The 18,247-nt window shown below is 51.1% G+C and overlaps 2 protein-coding genes across 7 annotated transcripts in view; one reads left to right on the top strand and one right to left on the bottom strand.

Annotated features, from left to right (window-relative positions):
* The window catches only part of TRPM4 (transient receptor potential cation channel subfamily M member 4), a 35,114-nt gene extending 22,222 nt beyond the window's left edge, over positions 1-12,892 (bottom strand). For 2 of the 6 annotated variants that reach the window (XM_079117143.1, XM_079117145.1), the window contains exons 1-9: positions 12,641-12,892; positions 12,301-12,368; positions 7,049-7,223; positions 6,539-6,719; positions 6,232-6,395; positions 5,893-6,076; positions 1,311-1,372; positions 985-1,176; positions 781-880 (exon numbers count right to left, since the gene is read on the bottom strand). In XM_079117143.1, coding sequence (XP_078973269.1) covers positions 781-880; positions 985-1,176; positions 1,311-1,372; positions 5,893-6,076; positions 6,232-6,395; positions 6,539-6,719; positions 7,049-7,223; positions 12,301-12,368; positions 12,641-12,664 — 1,150 coding nt within the window. In that variant the 5' untranslated portion in view covers positions 12,665-12,892. Of the gene's footprint in view, positions 1-780; positions 884-984; positions 1,177-1,310; positions 1,373-5,892; positions 6,077-6,231; positions 6,396-6,538; positions 6,720-7,048; positions 7,224-12,300; positions 12,369-12,640 lie in introns of those variants that run through there. The other 4 variants (XM_079117144.1, XM_079117146.1, XM_079117147.1 and 1 more) reach the window with 4 other exon arrangements.
* A 1,230-nt stretch (positions 12,893-14,122) lies between these two features.
* HRC (histidine rich calcium binding protein) lies at positions 14,123-17,893 on the top strand. Its single transcript, XM_079117153.1, has 6 exons — positions 14,123-16,093; positions 16,166-16,236; positions 16,746-16,814; positions 17,031-17,085; positions 17,528-17,564; positions 17,756-17,893. Exons 1-6 carry the CDS (start codon positions 14,320-14,322, stop codon positions 17,790-17,792), a joined length of 2,043 nt encoding a protein of 680 aa, XP_078973279.1. The 5' UTR covers positions 14,123-14,319; the 3' UTR covers positions 17,793-17,893.
* The last annotated feature ends 354 nt before the right edge of the window (positions 17,894-18,247 follow it).

The following is an 18,247-nucleotide window of genomic DNA, read 5'->3' as shown; positions in this document are numbered from 1 at the left end:
AGCGGGGGGTGGATGGAGGACAGAAAAATGGCTAGATGGATGGAAAGATGGACGGAGAGAAGAATGAGTGGATGGAACTGTCAATGGACATGTGGACACACAGGTAAAAGGGTGAGAGGATGGATGGATGGATGGGAGGGAGAAAAAGAAGAATGAGGACGAATGGAATGTTGGCTAGATGAACAAATTAAAAGGTCAATATACATATGGCTGGATTGATGGGAAGATGAAAGACCAGATGGGTGGATCCAGCAGAGGAAAGCAGACACTGAAACACAATGAAAGCCCCTGAGGAAACCGTCCAAATAGCACCACGCAAAGCCCAAAGAAACTGCAGCTATCTGATGTAGTGACCACGCCTGTAATCCCAGCCGCTCAGGAGGCTGAGGCAGGAGGTTCGCAAGTTCAAAACCAGCCTCAGCAACTTAGTGAGGCCCTAAGCAACTCAGCAAGACCTTGACTCAAAATAAAATATAAAAAGGGACTAGGGATGAGGCTCAGTGGTTAAGTGCCCCTGGGTTCAATTTCTGGTTGCCCAAGAAGGAAGGAAGGAAGGAAGGAAGGGAGGAAGGAAGGAAGGGAGGGAGGAAGGGAGGAAGGGAGGGAGGAAGGGAGGAAGGAAGGGGGGGAGAAAAGGAAAAGAAAAGAAGAAACTCTGCAGAGGGAAGGGACATGAGAAGGGGCAAAGGCCTTAGATCAGAGATGAAGGATAGTGTCCAGGCCAGGAAAGGTGCCCAAGGTTGAGATGAGAGAGGGAGAATCTGAGAGTCCAGGTCTTACCTTTCACAAGGGCCTTCAAAACGATGGTCTCGAATTCTTCAGAGCCATCCTCCGATGAATAGACTGTCAGCAGCTCCTTCCGGGTCATGATCCGCTCCACCTGCATGACACCCGACTCTACATCCCCAGCCCAACCCCTCTTGGGCCCTGTCCACAGAGACACAGGAGCCCATTCCCCTCCAGCACCTAGTAATCCAGTCATACCTGAGCCTGCAGGACCTCAGGGTCCCCTTTGGGGAAGAAACGCTTAATCCGATCGTGGGCTTCACCTCTCCTGGCTCCCCCACTCCCTGGAGCCAGGGTGTCTTCCAGGGTCTCTGCCAGGCAGTCTGCAGCACCCCCAGAGCCAGCCACCAAGAGGCAGGGGAGCTGAGCCTGGGTGGCATCCTCTATCCGCTACAGGTCAGAGGGGAGAGAGGGTCAGGGAAGGTAGGATATTCACCACCTGGGTTCAGACCTAAGTCCCTCCTTCCCTAAGACTCAGGCCCAGGAGCCCCAACTCCACTGCCCCTCCGACACTGCAACTGTACCTTCAGCATCTTCTCATCACCATCGATCAGGAGGAGGAGGACAGGGATGTCGATTCCAGTCCCTGGGAGAGGAGAGCCAGGAACTTGGTCAGCTCCCATCAGCCTTTACTGGGGATGGGGGAGAACCCCATTTCCCAGGACTCCCTGAGGCAAACATCAGCTTCTTTCCAACCTTGTGTTCTGAGGTTCATGGGAATTGACAACTCTTTTTGCACTTTGGGAAGGGGCCAGATTTTGAAGACAGTAATGCTTCAATTTCCCAAGGAAGGAGAGGCTGGGGAACGGGACTCCTGAGCCCCTGAGTGACCTAGGTATTTCTTGTATAGTCAATCTTATAATTGATTGGCCACTTGGAAACTAGCTGAGGTGAGTTCAAGTAGAAAATGAAGGAAATACAAATACAGAGAACTATTGAAACACAATATTTATCGAAGTCCAGTAGCAATTTCATGAGGTGGTTTTAACTCTCTCCCCATTAAAATAATAAACTAGACTGCATAAAACTAACTCTCTTCCCATTAAAATAAACTAGACTGCATTACTGCCAATCACACTCCCTCATCCTGGAGTTCTGAGCTAATGTAATGACGTAATAAAGTGAAATAACTAGCCAGGAGCGGAGGTGCACACCCATAATCCCAGCAACTCAGGAGGTTAAAGCAGGAGGATCCCAAGCAGGATGGTGGTGGCAGGTGGGCGGGTACCTTGAAGAGGGATAGGACTTTCTAAGACACAAACCACAGGGCAGTGAAAGAGACAAGACACCAAATGACAGAAAAAGGATATAACCCGGGGCCACGGGGTGAGCTCCTGCCTCCTGTGCTCCTTCCCCAGGATCACGAGCCAAAAAAGAAAAGCTCTAACCACATAAAAAGGGTAGAATTATTTTTAAATATTTTGTTTTAATTGTGGGTGGGACACAAAACCTTTATTTTATTTTTATGTGGTGCTGAGGATTGAACCCATGGCCTCACATGTGCTAGGTGAGCGCTCTACCACTGAGCCACAACCCCAGCCTCAGGATAGAATTTTTATAGCACTACACACCCATGTTAAAGTACCGTGTGTGTGTGTGTGTGTGTGTGTGTGTGTGTGGTGCTGCAGACTGAACCTCAGCGTGCTACACAAGCACTCCATCGCTGAAGTACAATCCCAGCCCATCTTTTTAAATTTTTATATGTATCACAAAGATTCATGTAACACAAAGAATTCCTATAAAAAGGATAAGAAAGAAAGAACCCAATTTTAAAACATGCAAAGAATGTGAAGAGATAATTCATAATGGAGGAAATCTGTTGAGTAACAAAATATATATTTTTTAATAGTGGTTAGTGAAATTACAAGATGGAATTAAATACAAGGTACCATTTTTTTTGCCCATCAAACTGGCGAAACTAAAAAGTAAAAAACAACCGGGTGTGGTGGCACACTCCTGTTATCCCAGGGACTCAGGAGGCTAGGGCAGGAAGATCACAGGGCCCAGACCAGCCTTGGCAACTTAGAGAGATTCCGTCTCAAAAAAGGTGGGGGGCTGAGGGTGGGGCAGGGGGAGTGCCCCGGGTTTAATTCCCAGTACCTCAAGAAAAAGAAAAGTAAAAAATAAATAAAAATTAAAGCAAAAATATCCAGAGCCAGTTGAGGCTGGATGGCAAAGAGACACTCATGCTGGGTGTTTTTGGTGCCTGCTGTGGAATCCAGGACCTCATGAATGCCAGCAAGTACTCTACCACTGAGCCACATGGCGGACATCACTCATGCATCCTGGATGAAAGTGAAGATTGCTACAAAGTTTTAGTCCCCCCAGTCCTATGTGTTAAAATCCACTCCCAGCAATCCCATGCGAATAGAAGTGGGATTGTACAGAAGCTAAAACACCCTTAGGTAAGGAAGCCCATACAAAGATCTGTCCAGCGCTGTTTGTACTGCCAAACACCAGTAAAACCTTAAGTATATGTCAATTGGAAATTTTCTTAAAAATAAGGAATACCATTAATTATTAGAAGCAGCAGCAAGTTGGAGAAGTTTGAACCTAAAGAATGTTCATGAAAGGCTGGGTGCAGAACATGCCCATAGTCCCAGTGACTCAGGAGGCTGAGGCAGAACCCAGAGGCGCTTAACACTCAGCCACATCCCCAGCCCTTTTTATTTGTTATTTTGAGACAGGGTCTCTCTAAGTTGCTTAGGGTCTCACTAAGTTGTAGAGGCTGGTTTCAAACTTGTGATCCTTCTGCATCAGCCTCCAGAGACACTGGGATTACAGGCATGTACCACCATGCCCAGAGGAGGATTGTTAATTGCCAAGCCAGCCTCAGCAATTTAGCAAGACTCTGTCTAAAAATTAAAAAAATAAAAATAACAGTTGAGGGGTGTAGCTCAGGGGTAAAGTGCCCCTGGGTTCAATCCTGCGCACAAAGAACAAGAAATACCATATAGATGGAAATATAATGGCAAAGAATTTTATAACAGAGAAAGGTATGAAAGGGTTAACTCCAAACTATACAACACTGATCACACCAGTGGAGGAGGAGGGGAACTGGAAAAGGAAGATAATTAACTTTTTATTCATATGCCTTTTTATGATTTGATTTGTTTCAATGAGCACATTAAAGTTACCATAATACCTTTTGTTGAGCAAAGAAAGCCAATACCAAAAGGTTACCTATACACCTTTTTATGATTTGATTTGTTTTCTCAGACACATATTAAGGTTTCCATAATACCTTATCTTGAGTAAAGACAACCAGTACCAAAAGGTCACATATCATGTTACAGGTTGAGTACCCAAATGCAAAAATACAGAAACTAAAATGTCCCCAAATCTGAAACATTGTGAGGGTTTCCATGATGCTCAAAAGGCTTAAATTATGGGGCTGGGGTCGTAGCTCAGTGGTAGAGCACTTGCCTAGCACATGTGAGGCCCTGGGTTCTATCCTGAGCGCTGCATAAAGATAAATAAATAAAATGAAGGTACTGTGTCCATCTACAACGACAAAAAAATATTTAAAAAAAAAGGTTTGAGGCTAGGGTGGTGGCTCAGTGGTACAGCGTTTGCCTAGCACATGTGAGGCACTGGGTTCAATTCTCAGCACCGCATAAAAATAAATGAAGATAATAAAGGTTTGTCAACATCTAAAAAAATACATTTTAAGAAAAAGTTTGAATTATGAATCATTTTGGATTTCAAAATTTTCTGATTGGGGATGTTCCACCAGTAAAATCTATGTAAATATTCAAAAATAAAATCTGAAAACCTCCAAAACTGGAAGCATTTCAAGTCCCAAGCATTTCCAATAAGGGTTAGTTACTAAACCTGTCTTCCATTTCTATGACCTTCTCACAAAGACAAGACCGTAGTGATGGAGAACAGATCATGGTTGCCTAGGTTAGACACACAAGGGAAATTCCTTTCTGGTAACAGAGCTGGTCTGTGTTCCTTTTGTGCTCATGGGTACACAGATCCATACATGTGCTAACATTCACAAAATTCCACCCAACTGTCACTTTTACTACTGTATGGTAATGGTAATTTAAAAAAATAAGAGTAACACTGAGTACAGAGAGAGAAGTTTTAAGAATTAAGTTAATTTGGGGCTGGGGTGCAGCTAAGCAGTAGAGCACTGGCCTACCACGTGGGAGGTCGGGGTCCCAGCCCAGCACCACACGCACACACCAAAAGTTTACCAAGGTTTTGCTGTTTCATTCACTTTGTTGATTTTTCTCCACCATACGTGTGTTCCTATTGTATTGATTTCCGCCCTCCAGTTTATTCTTTCCTAGCCTCCCTCCATTGGAGCTGCTATTCTGGTTCTGGGGGAGAGGAGGTTTATGTTTGTTTTTCTAATTTGGAAGCTGAAATAACTGATTTCCAGCCTTTCCTCTTTTCAGCACCTGCATTTAAAGCTATGAATTTCACTCTCAGGGCTGCTCTTCCTGCATCCCGTCAGTATGAGTATGGCATGCGCTCGTTATCACCCGCTTCAAAAAAAACCACGTTCCCTGGGCCTGGAAGTGCAACTCAGGGCTAAAGCACTTGCCCAGCATGCACAAGGGCCTGGACTAGAATGGGGACGGTGATGACCTTGAGGGAGACCAGAAAAATTGGGGACTGGTAATATTCTTTTTCTCTTTCTTTCCTTCCTCTCCTGCCCCTTACTGGGGATTGAACCCAGGGGCCTCTCCCACTGATCCACACTCCTAGCCCCTTTTATTTTTTATTTTGAGCAAGGTCCTACTAAATTGCTGAAGCTGGCCTCGAACTTTCTATCCTCCTTCCTCAGCCTCCTGAGTCACTGGGATTACAGGTATGTGCCACCACACCCAGCAAGATACTTCTAAAACAGAAAAGGAGGGGGGAATGTTGAACCACAGGAAACTTCCCCATTTTTTTTTTTTATAAGTTGTAGATGGACACATGCCTTTATTTTATTTATTTATTTTTATGTGCCGCTGAGGATGGAACCCGGTGCCTCACACGTGCCAGGCAAGCGCTCCACCACTGAGCTACAGCCGCAGCCCTCCCCAAACTTTCATCACTGTGATCCTGAGCTTTGGTCATGGGTCACAGGTCCAAAAAGTCACTCACCTCCCACGCCGGTCTTCTGCTGCGACACATAGGACTCAAAACGCAGGCGGAAGCGGTCCTCGCCGCCCATGCGACCGTGCGTCCCATCGTCCACTAGGAAGAAGGCCGAGTAGTTGTAGTCCAGGGGAAACTCGATCCCGTCCTCAGGGTCGCCGCGCCACCGGTACCTGGCGGGGAACGAGCCCTGGCGGACAAATAGCCAGACCAGTGAACCTTTGGGTGCGGGGCGGGGCGGCGCTGCCTCTCCCCCACCATCCAGGGCCCAGCCCCAGCCCTCCTCCATCAGCATCAGGGGTTCAGGCCCCCAGCCTCCAGCCTTTTCAAGACCCGGGGCTGTACCTTGGGGTTGGTGAGGGTGCCTCTATTTCGAACCACACCCCAGGGGGCCACTCCCATGGCCACCACCTTGGTGCCCCCAGTGCTGGCCATCTGGTGGTCCCGCACAGCCACACCAACATGTCGGCCAATGCCTGTGTGCAGCCCCCCAGTGACGATCCAGGCCCCTACACACAGAAAGACACGTAGAGACAGGGAGAAAAACAGAATGTGACACCGCTGCATAAAAATTGGAGGTGGGCAGAATCCAGAGAGGCCAGGAGATGGCAGTGGGCTCATGCCCCGGAGACACCGCCACCCCCTTGATCACCTGTGCTCTGGGCAGCCCGCACCAGCCCGCGACGCAGCAGGTCCTGCAGCCAGGTCTGGAGGACAGGGCCACCTGACCCCCCCAGCACTGACACCACCAGGTTCGGGGCTCGAAAGCCCCATGCACGCGTGACCAGACTATAAACTGTGGCCGGATCGGTGCGGTCAGAGAGCCGGAGGAACTGTGGACACACGGGGGAAGGAACATGGGGAGGGGAACAGAGACCCAGAGACAGGAGGACAGAGGCCCAGGAAGACAAGGATAGAGACCAAAGAGAGAGGGACAGAAACCCAGAGACAGTGTAGGACAGAGAGACCCAAAGAGAGAAGGACAGAGACCCAGAGACATTGGACAGAGACTCAATGCCAGGGGACAGAGATGGAGAGAGAGCCAGGGATGGGCAAATGGAGAGTCACAGCCTTCAGCTCGGGCAGCCCCAGACCACAGCTCTGAGAGCCCCCAGTCATGCTCAGAGCCCCTGCCCTGTCCAGGCATGCAGGCAGGCCTCACACTGCTAGGCTTGCGACCGGCGCCCACGAAGTCCAGGTCCCCGTAGGCATCAGTGGGCTTCTCTGTGGTGTGCACGTCACTGTCCCACTCAGTCACCACGGCTGCCCCAAATGCATCCTCCACGGCCACTGATGGATGGGCACTCCGAGGACGCCCACACTGGCATAAGTTCCCTCTGGGGGGTGAAGGCGAGCGTGAACCCAGAAGGATCCTGACGGATTCCCGCATCCTGAAGACGTGTCCATATTTCTGCAGAGGGGGCTGTCTATATTGACCTGTGGCCCCAGAGGCAGTCAGAGTCCACACTGACCCTGACATGGGCTCCAACTGCCTGAGTGAGAGACTAAGGCAGGGACAGTGACCTTTTCCCACCAGAAGGAAGTCACAAGTAAACTCAAGTAGGGAGGTTGACAGGGCCCCCCTCTCGCTGTGACCTGAAGGGCCGAAGGGAAAAGCAAAGACAGTCATCAGTGGATGTGCTCATGGCCCCCAGTCCATGAATGATGGTCACCATGAAAAGGAAAATTTGAAAAAGGAGTTTTTTCTTTTTTTTTAAATAGAAAAATCCAGAGGGTAATTCAGAAACAGCTCATGTGCTCGAGGTTGAGACAGCTGTGTGACTTTGGGCAAGTGGCTGCACTGCTCTGAGCCTAAATTTCCTCCTCAAATGAAAAGACAATAATAGCACAGCCTACTCCATAGAACTATAAGGAGCCAACGAAATAACGCAATGTTTCCTGAAATGAGAATTGCCTCCAGGTCCCAGTTGGAGAGGAGGCTGCGTGAACTTCACACAGAGCTTTAAATAACCTTGAATAACAGAGTGAGAAAGTCATTCCTTTTTCTGACTACAGTCAAGGAGAGGGGCTCAGCTGGGGGCCTGAATATCTTTCATTCCTAACCCTTTGGTACTCCTTGTTTTTAATGAGAAAAGCAGGCCTTAGGCCCAGAAAATGGGACTGGCAACAGCACCCAGCCAGAAGGTAAATACCTTTAATAAGCTGTTCTGTGTCTAGCCGCTGTAGCTTCTTTCCTTCTCTTTGTGACAAATGGAACTGAATTTCCATGTATGGTTACCATATATAAATTATTTTTCTCCCTAAATAAATGCACAAACTTCCTTTGCTGCTGTGATTGGCACCCGAGTTTCAAAGAGCGAGAAGCCGAGATTTGGGGAATGAGGATTCAGCTGAAATCATTTCTAAATTTCCTTGCTTCAGAAGATGTTCAGATAGCCAGGGAGACCTGTATTTGTGTGAACCCAGTGAGTCAATTTGAGGACCAAGTTTACAAAAATGCTAATTCAAGTGGCGTGTGAATTTGGCAAAAGCAGTGGAGACACTAAAAAGAAAGGACCAGGGATCCATGCGCAGGACACAGGAACAGACACCCTAGGCCAGTTGCTGACACGGAGAACTCTGTCTCCACTCCTCTGAGTCTAAGTCCAGCAGCCTGCCAGGCCTCATTTACCCACTTCATCCTTTCACTTATCTGAACCCCATCCTAGGCACCCCTTGTTCCTCCGCGGCTGCTGCTTATGAGCTCTTTTTAGCACAACTTGTGCAGGGAATGTTCCAAAACCCACGCTGTCTAATGCAGTACCCCTAGCCACATGGGGTTCCTTCCGTTCTTGGGACTCCTTACATTCTAATAAATTAAAATGAGATCAAAGCAAAACTTCAGTGCCCCAGCCAAATTTCAAGTGCTCCCTTGTGGTCAGGGGCTGCCATATTGGAACATTTCTGTAACAGGAAATTAGAGGCTGTTTTTGCCAAAGGCACTAACTCTTCACTTGAGCCTGCAGATGTCCGATGCATAGCTAAAATCAGGATGAAGCTTGGCATCTCTGCCTTCATCTTGTATTTGTCTCCTTAATTGCCTTAAACTTTGGGTCGGATTCCTGCTTAGCTCTGCTCTTAGGCAGGTTAATCATTTAAGGATTGTCTGGCAATACAAGGTTTATTAGTCCTAAATTTACCTAACCTGTCTCATTCCCCTTCAAGACAGAGGACACCAAGATAAGAGTAATTAAGGTTATTTAAAAGATTTGTAGGGACAATCAACTGCCATATTTTACAAAGTCCTATTCCAGACCAGAGGAACACCTAGAAGTCTCCAGTTATTGCCCTAAACCTACATTCGCCTTGGATTCCAGGAATGGTAGAGACTCCCAGACAAATCATTCCGTGATGAGATCACCCTCCTAAGTGGGAGCAATTACCTCTTGACAGGGCTGAGGCTGCCCTTCTTAAGCAGGAGCAATAATTTCATGGGAACCAGATTGGCCCTAATCATCACGCTGATAAGGACTTCTCTGGAGTTACCTCGCAGAACCAGAACTGAGATAATGATCAACCAGACCACAGTTTGATCAAGACTGCTTAATTATGCTCTCTTCCTCCACGTCCACCCCAGTTCTTCCTCTGTTTAAACCTAAAGCTCACATCAGTGCCCCCAAAACATGACTGAGACTCTGGACTTCACCTGCCTCCCCCATATGGCCAGCCATATTGATTAAAGTTCCTTTTCTGCTTTTCACCATTCCTTTTTCTGTTTGATTTTTGTGCAAGTGGCCAGACCTGATTTGTTGGGAACCCAGACTCAGGCCTGTGTCCTAGAACTCCATTAATATTTCTGCCACTGCAGAAAGTTCTGGTGGATGGCGCTAGTAGATATCCCCCATGCCAGCCTCACTCCTGCCCTCGTGACTCAGGATGGCCACTGAGGCACAATGGCCCCTATTCAGGTCTCATCTGACTGCAATGTAAGTGGCTCTGGCCACAGTTGAAAGACTCTAGTTCTGGAAAACCTTTACTTTAGCAGTAAAGTATGCCTAGCCTCCCCCCTGCTGCTCTGTCCCTGCCACATTTGTGGCCTCTCTTTATCCCCCTGAGTGCAGGTGTCCCCCAGTGCAGGGGCCACACTGGTCTCCCTTCCCAGTTCTCAAATTTGATGCTCCCAGGATCCAGGCAGGTAAGTCAACAGAAAGACGTTTGGTAGAAAATAGATGGCTGGGGGCTGGGGAGATAGCTCAGCTGGTAGAGTGCTTGCCTCGAAAGCACAAGGCCCTGAGTTCGATCCCCAGTACCACCAAAAAAAAAGAAAATAGATGGCTGTGTTAGAAGTTGTGGTCACTTGAAGCGGCAATGTCTTGAACATTCAAAGACAGATTGTTGGTTTGGGGTTGCTTTCTGTTTGTTTGCTTTTGGGGTTTTGTTCTTTGTTTGTTTGCTTTTTGGTGCTGGGGAAGGAACTCAGGGGCCTCATGGAAGCTAAGCACACACTCTACTACTGAGCTGTATACTCCCAACCCAGACACAGGTTTCTAAACTCTTCCATGCAAAAGAAAAAAGAGAGAAAAAAATGGCTATAGAATCACCAGTTTGCAACCCCCCGACTTTATACAATTTATTTATTTATTTTGGGTCCTGGGGATTGAACTCAGGACCTCACACATTCTAGGGCACTGAGCGATGCCCCAGCCCTTTTACACATTTTTTTTTTTTAACCCTGTCACATCTCACCTATTTCCATGGTGTCAATTACCATTGATAGCCAGGACTTCTCAGATCCTTCCGTAGGTCCAAACCTTCTCCTGAGTTCCAGCCCTGGGTCTCTGCACCCCACTCCCCAACAGGAGCAACACTTCCCAAACCTGCTCATCCTCCTGGGTTCGCCATCCTGGGGATGACCCCACTGCGTCCCAGTCACCAGATGGCATGTCCAGGAATGAGCCACCCATCCTCCCCACATCCATTAGCCCCCAGGCTCCACCTCCTGCCCAATCCCCTCCTCTCTGTGTCCGGCACGGCAACCTGGTTTAGGCCTCTCCCTTTCCTCCTCTCAGACTCTTGTCCCAGCCTCCTCCTGCTCATCCTCACATAGTCCCCACGCCAGAGTGGACCCCACCCCTGTGCTTGCTCCCTGATACAAAGGACAAGGTCCCAGCCACTCAGGGTGGCTTCTAAGGCCTGTTGAGGTCTAGCGCCACCCTCCTCTGCAGTCTCCTCTCTGGCGACTCTCCTGGCACTCTGACCTTTGTTTCATTTTGAAGCCACACCACATCAACATTGGGGAGACTTTTCACTCGCTGTTCCTACTTTCAGAATGCCTTTCCACCAGGCTTTCTCAAGCCTACCCTCCCCTGTCAAACACCAATTCATCCTTGATGTCACTTCAGGGGCTCCTCCTCCTCCAGAAATCTTTAGTGATAATCTGTGTCCCCTCCCTACTAGCCAGACCCCTCCCCTAGGCTCCCACAGATCCGGTGACCCATCCTCGGCAGCTGTCAACTCCTGGCCTTACAAGAATCACCTTCTATGTCTTCCACCTGCTGTCAGATTCAAGGTTCCTGAATTTTCTCCAGACCTCCCTTCAGTAAAACGTTTTTGAGCACTCACACCCAATGAGCATGTATTCTTTTATTTATAATCTGCAAGCCATACCACACCGAGATAATCAGTTCATAACAAAGCACACAGTAATTCGAGAACATGGAAGCTTCCAGTGCCCCAAGACTGTCCTAAGGACAACTAGAAAGTGTGGACCCACTGAGGGACCATCACGGGAGACCAGGAGCTCCTCCAGGGCTGTCTAGCTCAGGCAGTGTCACCAGCACCCAGCACAGAACCCACACACTATGGTAATTGCTACTTTCAAGTGGGAATTGCAGAGATTTTCCAGTGCTTATTAGGTGCTGGGCACTGTTCCAGAAATTCACAGCATTAACTTGTTTAATTCTCACAATTATCCCAAGAGGCAGGGTAGCTTTTATGCCCATATGACAAACAAGGCCCAGAGAGGTGAAATGATTTGCCCAAAGCCACAGAGCATCAGTCTCAAGTGAAATTTGAAGTTGGCAGGGCCGCCGTTGAATTTTGCGGAATGCACCGCCTCCCTTGGGAACGCTGAGTGCGGTTTACTGGACCGAAGAGTGAATGAATGAACGCATGAACAAAACGAGAGATAGTCAAAATAGACGAAGCGACACAGAGACAGTCACACAGAAGAAACATAGGGAAAGAAACAGGAGCGAGCCCTGGAGCGTACACGGACCCTGAGCGGGAGAGCGCAGACTTGGGGTGTCTTCACAGACTCCCAAAACTCCCCAGGGGAGCGCGGGCCGGGAATGCCCTTGGGAGGGTCCGCGAGGCCTCGGACAGGGGAGGGGCGGGCGGGCGGGGCGGGGCCTGTCTGCGTGGGCGGGGCCAGTGGGCCCGGTGCTCCCGGGTCATTCCCCGCGCGCTCCTCACCCGGGATCTGAGAGGTCAACTATGAACGTCGTGCAGATCTTCTTCCTGAAGATCTTAGGGATCCAGCTCTGGAGACCGGAACAAGGAGTGGGACCAGGGACCCAGTTCAGTCCCGAGACACCGAGGCTCCTCCCGGCGCCCCACCGCCGACACCGGCGGCCGGGACCCCAGCGCCGCCACCCCCAGGCTCGCGGGGCTCCGCCCCGGTCCTGCCGGTCCCCGGAATCCCGGCTCCCCGCCCTCCCGTCTGACCCCGGAGCCGGGTCTCCAGCGCCTGCTCTCTGGGCACCAGGAGCCCCAGCCCCGCTCCGCGCTGCCCCTCACGCGGCCCGCGCTGTACCTGCTCCTTCTCCGGACCCACCATGCTGCCGCAGCCACGCAACCTCGAAGCCCTCCGGGCTCTCTACATTCCCTCCACGCCCTTCCAGTCCCGCCCTGTACAAACCGGATCCGCCACTTCCCTGCCCAGCCTGGGGCGGGAGTCCCGGAGATACGTCAGCGGGAGGCGGGGAAAGGGAGGCCGGAGGCTGCGATAAAGAGATAGAGGGGGGACGGCGACCCACCGGTGCAGAGGCCCGGAATAGAGGGCGTGGGGTGCGAGACAGGGTATAGATCTGAGCCTCAGGACCAAAGGTGCATGGGAAGGAGGAGGCTCAGAAAGAGGGATGCCAGAGAGGAGGGAGGGGACACATTGATCAGAGAGAGACAGAAGGGAAATAAAGACCAAGAGAGAGGTGGATTGAAACTCAAAGAGAGGGCTACAGATTCAAAGAGAAGGAAAGGGGGAGAGAGAGAGAGAGAGAGAGAGAGAGAGAGAGAGAGAGAGAGAGAGAGAGAGAGAGAGAGAGAGAGAGAGAGAGACCCAAAGAGGAGACAGAAAGATAAGGAGAGGGGACAGATTGAGGGCATGAGACACAAACACTAGGGTGGTGAGCAGATATCATAAAGGAGGGGGAATAAGGAATTGGGGCAGGGGGTTCATTGACCCAGAAAGAAAGACAAAGTCTTGGGTGGGGGGCAGGCGTTCAGAGTAAGGGGGGACAGCCAAGGGTGAGGGGAAACAGAATCCTGTGTAAGAGGAGCTGGGACCCTGAGAGAACAGGAGACAGAAATGAAGGAGGGGAACCCAAAAAGAGAGACAGAGACCCAAAGAGTGAGGGTAATCATGGCAGGTAAGGAGTGGGAGATACTGGCACACAGAGACAGGCAGGGCTACATATCTGCTGCCAGCTCTTTCTGATGGGGACAGCTGGGGCCTTTGTAACCTGACCCCTAGCACCCTCCTCCCAGCTGTATTTATAGCCCTGGCCTGGTGATGTCCCCTACCCCCAGATCTGAGTTCCAGGGACAGGAGGTCATGGGTATGTGTGCTGGGGACAGGGTTCCTTCACCCCATCCTAAGGCCTTTATAGTGGCGTCCACCTTCTTAACAAAGCAGTCCCTTCCAGCTGGAAATTCCCCATAATTACACCCTAACCTTTCCATTGAGAGGTGTCTCCCCTGACATGTCCCTCCTGCCCTCCCCCTGTGGATCTAGGCTTCCCTAACTTGGCCCACTGAAAGTCCAGTCTTTATCCTTGCAGCACCAAGCAAGAGCTTGTTGGCAGTCTAAGATCGAGTCCCTTGGTCTCCGATCATCATCAAGGGAGAGACCCCCTCCACTCACCCCCGACCCAGCAGGTTGGAGGAACAAGAGAGGAGGGGCAGGCAGGGAGTGACCCAGAATAACTCAGGGCTGAGAGTAAATTTAGCCACAGAGAGGGGAGGGGAGAGACCCTATTGGCTGGGCAGTGGGGAGGGAGGATCCAAGAGGGGGGTCCGGGACTCCAGAGACAGCCTCAGAGGGGTATCCAGGGCCAGAGAAAGACAGACAGGCAGAGATCAAGAGAGACAAAGTGAAGGAGAGACAGAGAGAGAGAGAGTTAGACCCAGAAGGGGACAGGACCCCTACATTGATCACGTAGCCTCAGAGGCAGCTGGAGCCAGCCCTGAGAGAAAGCCTGCTGCCTAAACGTCCCCATGGGCCACCGTCGGCCATGGTTGCACACTTCTCTCCTCTGGGCCACAGTGGTCAGCCTGCTCCTCCCTCCTGCCATGACCCAGCAGCTGAGAGGGGCTGGGCTGGGCCCCAGCAACTGGAACAACAATGCAAATGTCGCTGGGCCCTCAGAGGACATATCGGCTGAGGTTAGCCACCAGATCTACAACCATGGAGGCCATCGAGATGAGAATGAGGATGTTTCCGCAGAAAATGGGCATCATCTCCAGAGTCACAGAGCACATGGAGAGGAGGAGGATGATATCTCCCAGGAATATGGCCTTCCGCACAGAGACCACAGTTACCAAGGCCATGAGATAGCAGATGGGCACATCTCTGAGGAGGTCTTCACAGAGCGTGTTGAGCAAGCCTATGGGCACAGAGGTCAGGGCAAGGAAGACGTCTGGGACTCAGCTGAGCATGAGAACCACTTCCCCAGCCACAGGAGCCACAGTCAGGAAGATGAGGATGAGGAGGACATTGTTTCCAGTGAGTATCACCATCGCAGCCCCAGGCAAGTGCACCAGGGTCCTGGAGTGGGAGATGACGATGAAGGAGAAGAGAAAGAGGAGGAGGAAGGGGAGGAGGAGGTCTCTTCTGAGTACAGGCATCAGGGCCACAGGCATCAAGACCACGGGAATGAAGGGGAGGAGGACATCTCAGATGAATACCACCATCATGTCCCTCACCATGGGCACCAAGGCCAGAAAGAGGAAGATGATGACGATGATGAAGATGATGTCTCCACTGAGTATGGACACCAGACACACAGGCACCGAGGCCACGGGAATGAAGAGGAGGAGGACATCTCAGATGAGCATCACCTTCATGTTCCCAGCCATGGACATGGAGACCACAAAGAAGATGATGACATTTCTACTGAGTATGGGCACCAGACTCATAGGTATCATGGACACAGGAATGAAGAAGAGGACATCTCAGATGAACACCACCATCATGTCACTGACCATGGGCACCAAGGCCATAGAGACAAGGAAGATGAAGATGAGGATGTGTCCACTGAGCATTGGCACCAAGTTCCCAGACATGACCACCATGGCCTTGGGGATGATGAGGAGGTCACAGTCAAGTTCAGCCAGCATGTTACAAGGCACCAACCCCAAGGCCACAAGAGTGATGAAGAGGAGGACTTCCCAGAGGAGTATAAAACAGAAGTCCCTGGCCATCTCCACCATGGAATCTCCAAGGAGGAAGATGAGGATATCTCTGCTGAACTTGGCCATCAGGCTCCCAGCCACAGGGAACAAGACCACCAAGATGAAGGGATTGATCGGGGTCATAGAGGGTCTATTCAAAAGGACATTAGTCATCAGTCCCCAGAGCACATGAGGGTTGGGAGAGAAAGTGATTCAGGAGAGGAAGAGGAGAAGGAAGAGGTTGACGGCTCCCATGAGGGAGATGATGAAGGCCCAGAGCAGGGAGAGGAAGGAGCCCAACACCACCGCCTGGCCCAGGACGATGAGCAGGATGAGGAGGAAGGTCATGGCCTAAGCCTGAGCCAGGAGGAAGAGGAGGAAGAGGAGGAGGAGCAAGAAGAGGAAGAGAGGAGGGAAGAGAGGGCTGAGGCTCTGGTTCCCCTGAGCCAAGATCACAGAGAAGAGGACGAGGACGAGGAGGAGGAGGAGGAGGGCCTGGAGGAAGATGAGCTCCCCTTTACCATCATCCCTAACCCCCTGGCTGGGAGGGAGGTGGCTGAGGATGGCTCCAGTGAGGAGGAGAGTGGCCAGGACACAGGTAAGTGGCTGCTGGGTGGGGGTGGGGAGGAGTGGATAAGTTTGAGTCACAGCTGCCTTTCTGTTCCCACAGGTCAGCAGGACACCCAGGAATATGGGAATTATCAACCAGGGTCTCTGTGTGGCTACTGCTTCTTCTGTAACGTATGTCCCTACTCAGATCTACACACCAACTTGTCCATGGAATTTGTCCCAGGGGTCCTGGGGTGCCAAGAGAGGGCTCTGAGCAAGGGCGGGTCCAGGTGAAAAAAAGATCTTTCTAGGATAAACTGGAGGCCAGGAGGTTGGGGAGGAGGTGGGGAAATGTTCCAGAAGGGAGATGGTGAGAGCTGATCTGCACCTGAGGGCGTAGGACACAGACCAGGGTCCATGGCAAAGAGTCATGTCAGGAGAGTCAGGCTGGAGGACTGACAGCCTGTGGGGAGAACAGGGAGGGAGAGGTGATGAAGAAGCACTCACAGGACCAGCCCACAGTGACTCCCTGAGACTGGGGAACCAGGGGCAGGCTGGGAGCAATCTGGGGGAAGATACTGAGCTCAGGGTCAGAGGTAATGAGGAGGAGTCTGGGAAATGTGCAAGGGGCAGGAGTGGATGACTAGTGTCTCCTAAGTGGGGTTAGGGTTTCCATCTAACCAGGCTCCTCTGGTCCTCAGAGATGCACTGAATGTGAGAACTGTCACTGTGATGAGGAGAACATGGGAGAACACTGTGACCAGTGCCAGGTGAGACCTCTCCTCAGACTCGAAGCTCCACCAAGTCTCAGGTACCATCTGAGTACACCCAGGACTAAATCCTGACCTCTGATCCCAGACCAACACCTGGTGCATCCATGACGCCATATCCTATACCTACTGCAAACTTAACCTTCACCTATGCCAGGCCCCAGTCCGCGCGCCTTTCCTGACTGTGTTCTCTCCCGGTCTCCTTCCCTCCCCCAGCACTGCCAGTTCTGCTATCTTTGCCCTCTAGTCTGCGAAACTTTGTGCACTCCAGGTGAGCACCAGCGGGGCGGAGAAAACCTTGTGGAAGGGGCCAGGCCCATCAAGGTGAACCCTGGTGGGGGCGGAGCCAACCTGAGAGATTGGCCTGGAAGGCTAATGGGGCGGAGCTAGGCTTGGAGGTGCGGCCAAGTTCTGAGCAAGTGGGCGGTGCAGGGTCTGACGCCAAGAATGAGTAACGGTTCAGGGGCGGGTCAAGACGTGAGTGGGTGGGGCCAGAGCTAGTAGAAATTGGAGGGGAGGGGCTACTGGAGAATCAGCCTGTCCGTAGTAAGAAGGGGCGTGGCCTTCAAAGGAATCCCAGTAGGAGTTCAATTTGAGGCAGAAATTAGAGAAAAGGGGTGGGAGAACTAACCCTAATCCAGCACTTACACCGAGTATTCCCCTAATGTCACTCGTGGAGTACCTTCTAGCCTCCTTTCTCTGCCCTCCCACAGGAAGCTACGTCGACTACTTCTCCTCCTCCCTGTATCAGTAAGTGGGTGTGTGAGGGTGGATGACAGTTTAAGGGCCCAGTCTAGAGAAACACTATCCACTATAAGTTAGTGGATGACCCTGGGACTCCATTTCCTCGTCCGTGAAGTGCACAGGGTGGTAATGATCTCTAAGAGTCCTGGGGTAAGCTCTGGACACTGGCTATCTAACCTCTGCGTCCTCCTTTCCAGAGCCCTGGCAGACATGCTGGAAACTCCGGAACCCTGACCTGGCCCCGCGGCTGCATCGCAATTTTACCTCCCCCTGCCTTCCACCCCCTTACCATGAGCCATATTTATTTCTCTGAATAAACGTGTTCCCCGAAACCATTTTCAGACGTGGGGTCGATTCTCAGAGCATCAGGAAATGTGGGTGGGGGCTGGGGACCTGATCGTAAGTCTGCGGGAGAAAGGGGTTGGACTCTGGCCAAGGCATGAGGGACCTGCACTTCTGGGTTGTCCGACGTAGTGTTTGTTTTCTTAATGTCCTGACCCCCTTACCCACCACCCCCTCAAAAAAAAAAAAAAATCAACACGAGCTTTTTGAAATAGCTCTCTTTACCCGTGATCACTGAGTGACGCCTGGGGCCGGGAGGCCGACCGAGAGTCGGGGGCGAGGGCTCCCCTACCGTCCGCACTCCCCCAACGCCACATCGCCCAGTGGCATCGTGGAAAGAGGATTCT

Source organism: Sciurus vulgaris, assembly GCF_902686455.1.
Source record: "Sciurus vulgaris genome assembly, chromosome: 17".
Lineage (NCBI taxonomy): Eukaryota > Metazoa > Chordata > Mammalia > Rodentia > Sciuridae > Sciurus > Sciurus vulgaris.
Note: the sequence above shows the minus strand (reverse complement) of the source record. Positions and strands in the feature narration are given on the sequence as shown.

Excerpts from the sequence above, each read along its gene's own strand:
- HRC (XM_079117153.1), top strand. The coding sequence starts at position 14,320 with ATGGGCCACCGTCGGCCATGGTTGCACACTTCTCTCCTCTGGGCCACA. Across the intron at positions 16,237-16,745 it reads GCTACTGCTTCTTCTGTAAC|AGATGCACTGAATGTGAGAA; the intron begins GTATGTCCCTAC and ends TCTGGTCCTCAG. Across the intron at positions 17,565-17,755 it reads TTCTCCTCCTCCCTGTATCA|AGCCCTGGCAGACATGCTGG; the intron begins GTAAGTGGGTGT and ends CCTCCTTTCCAG.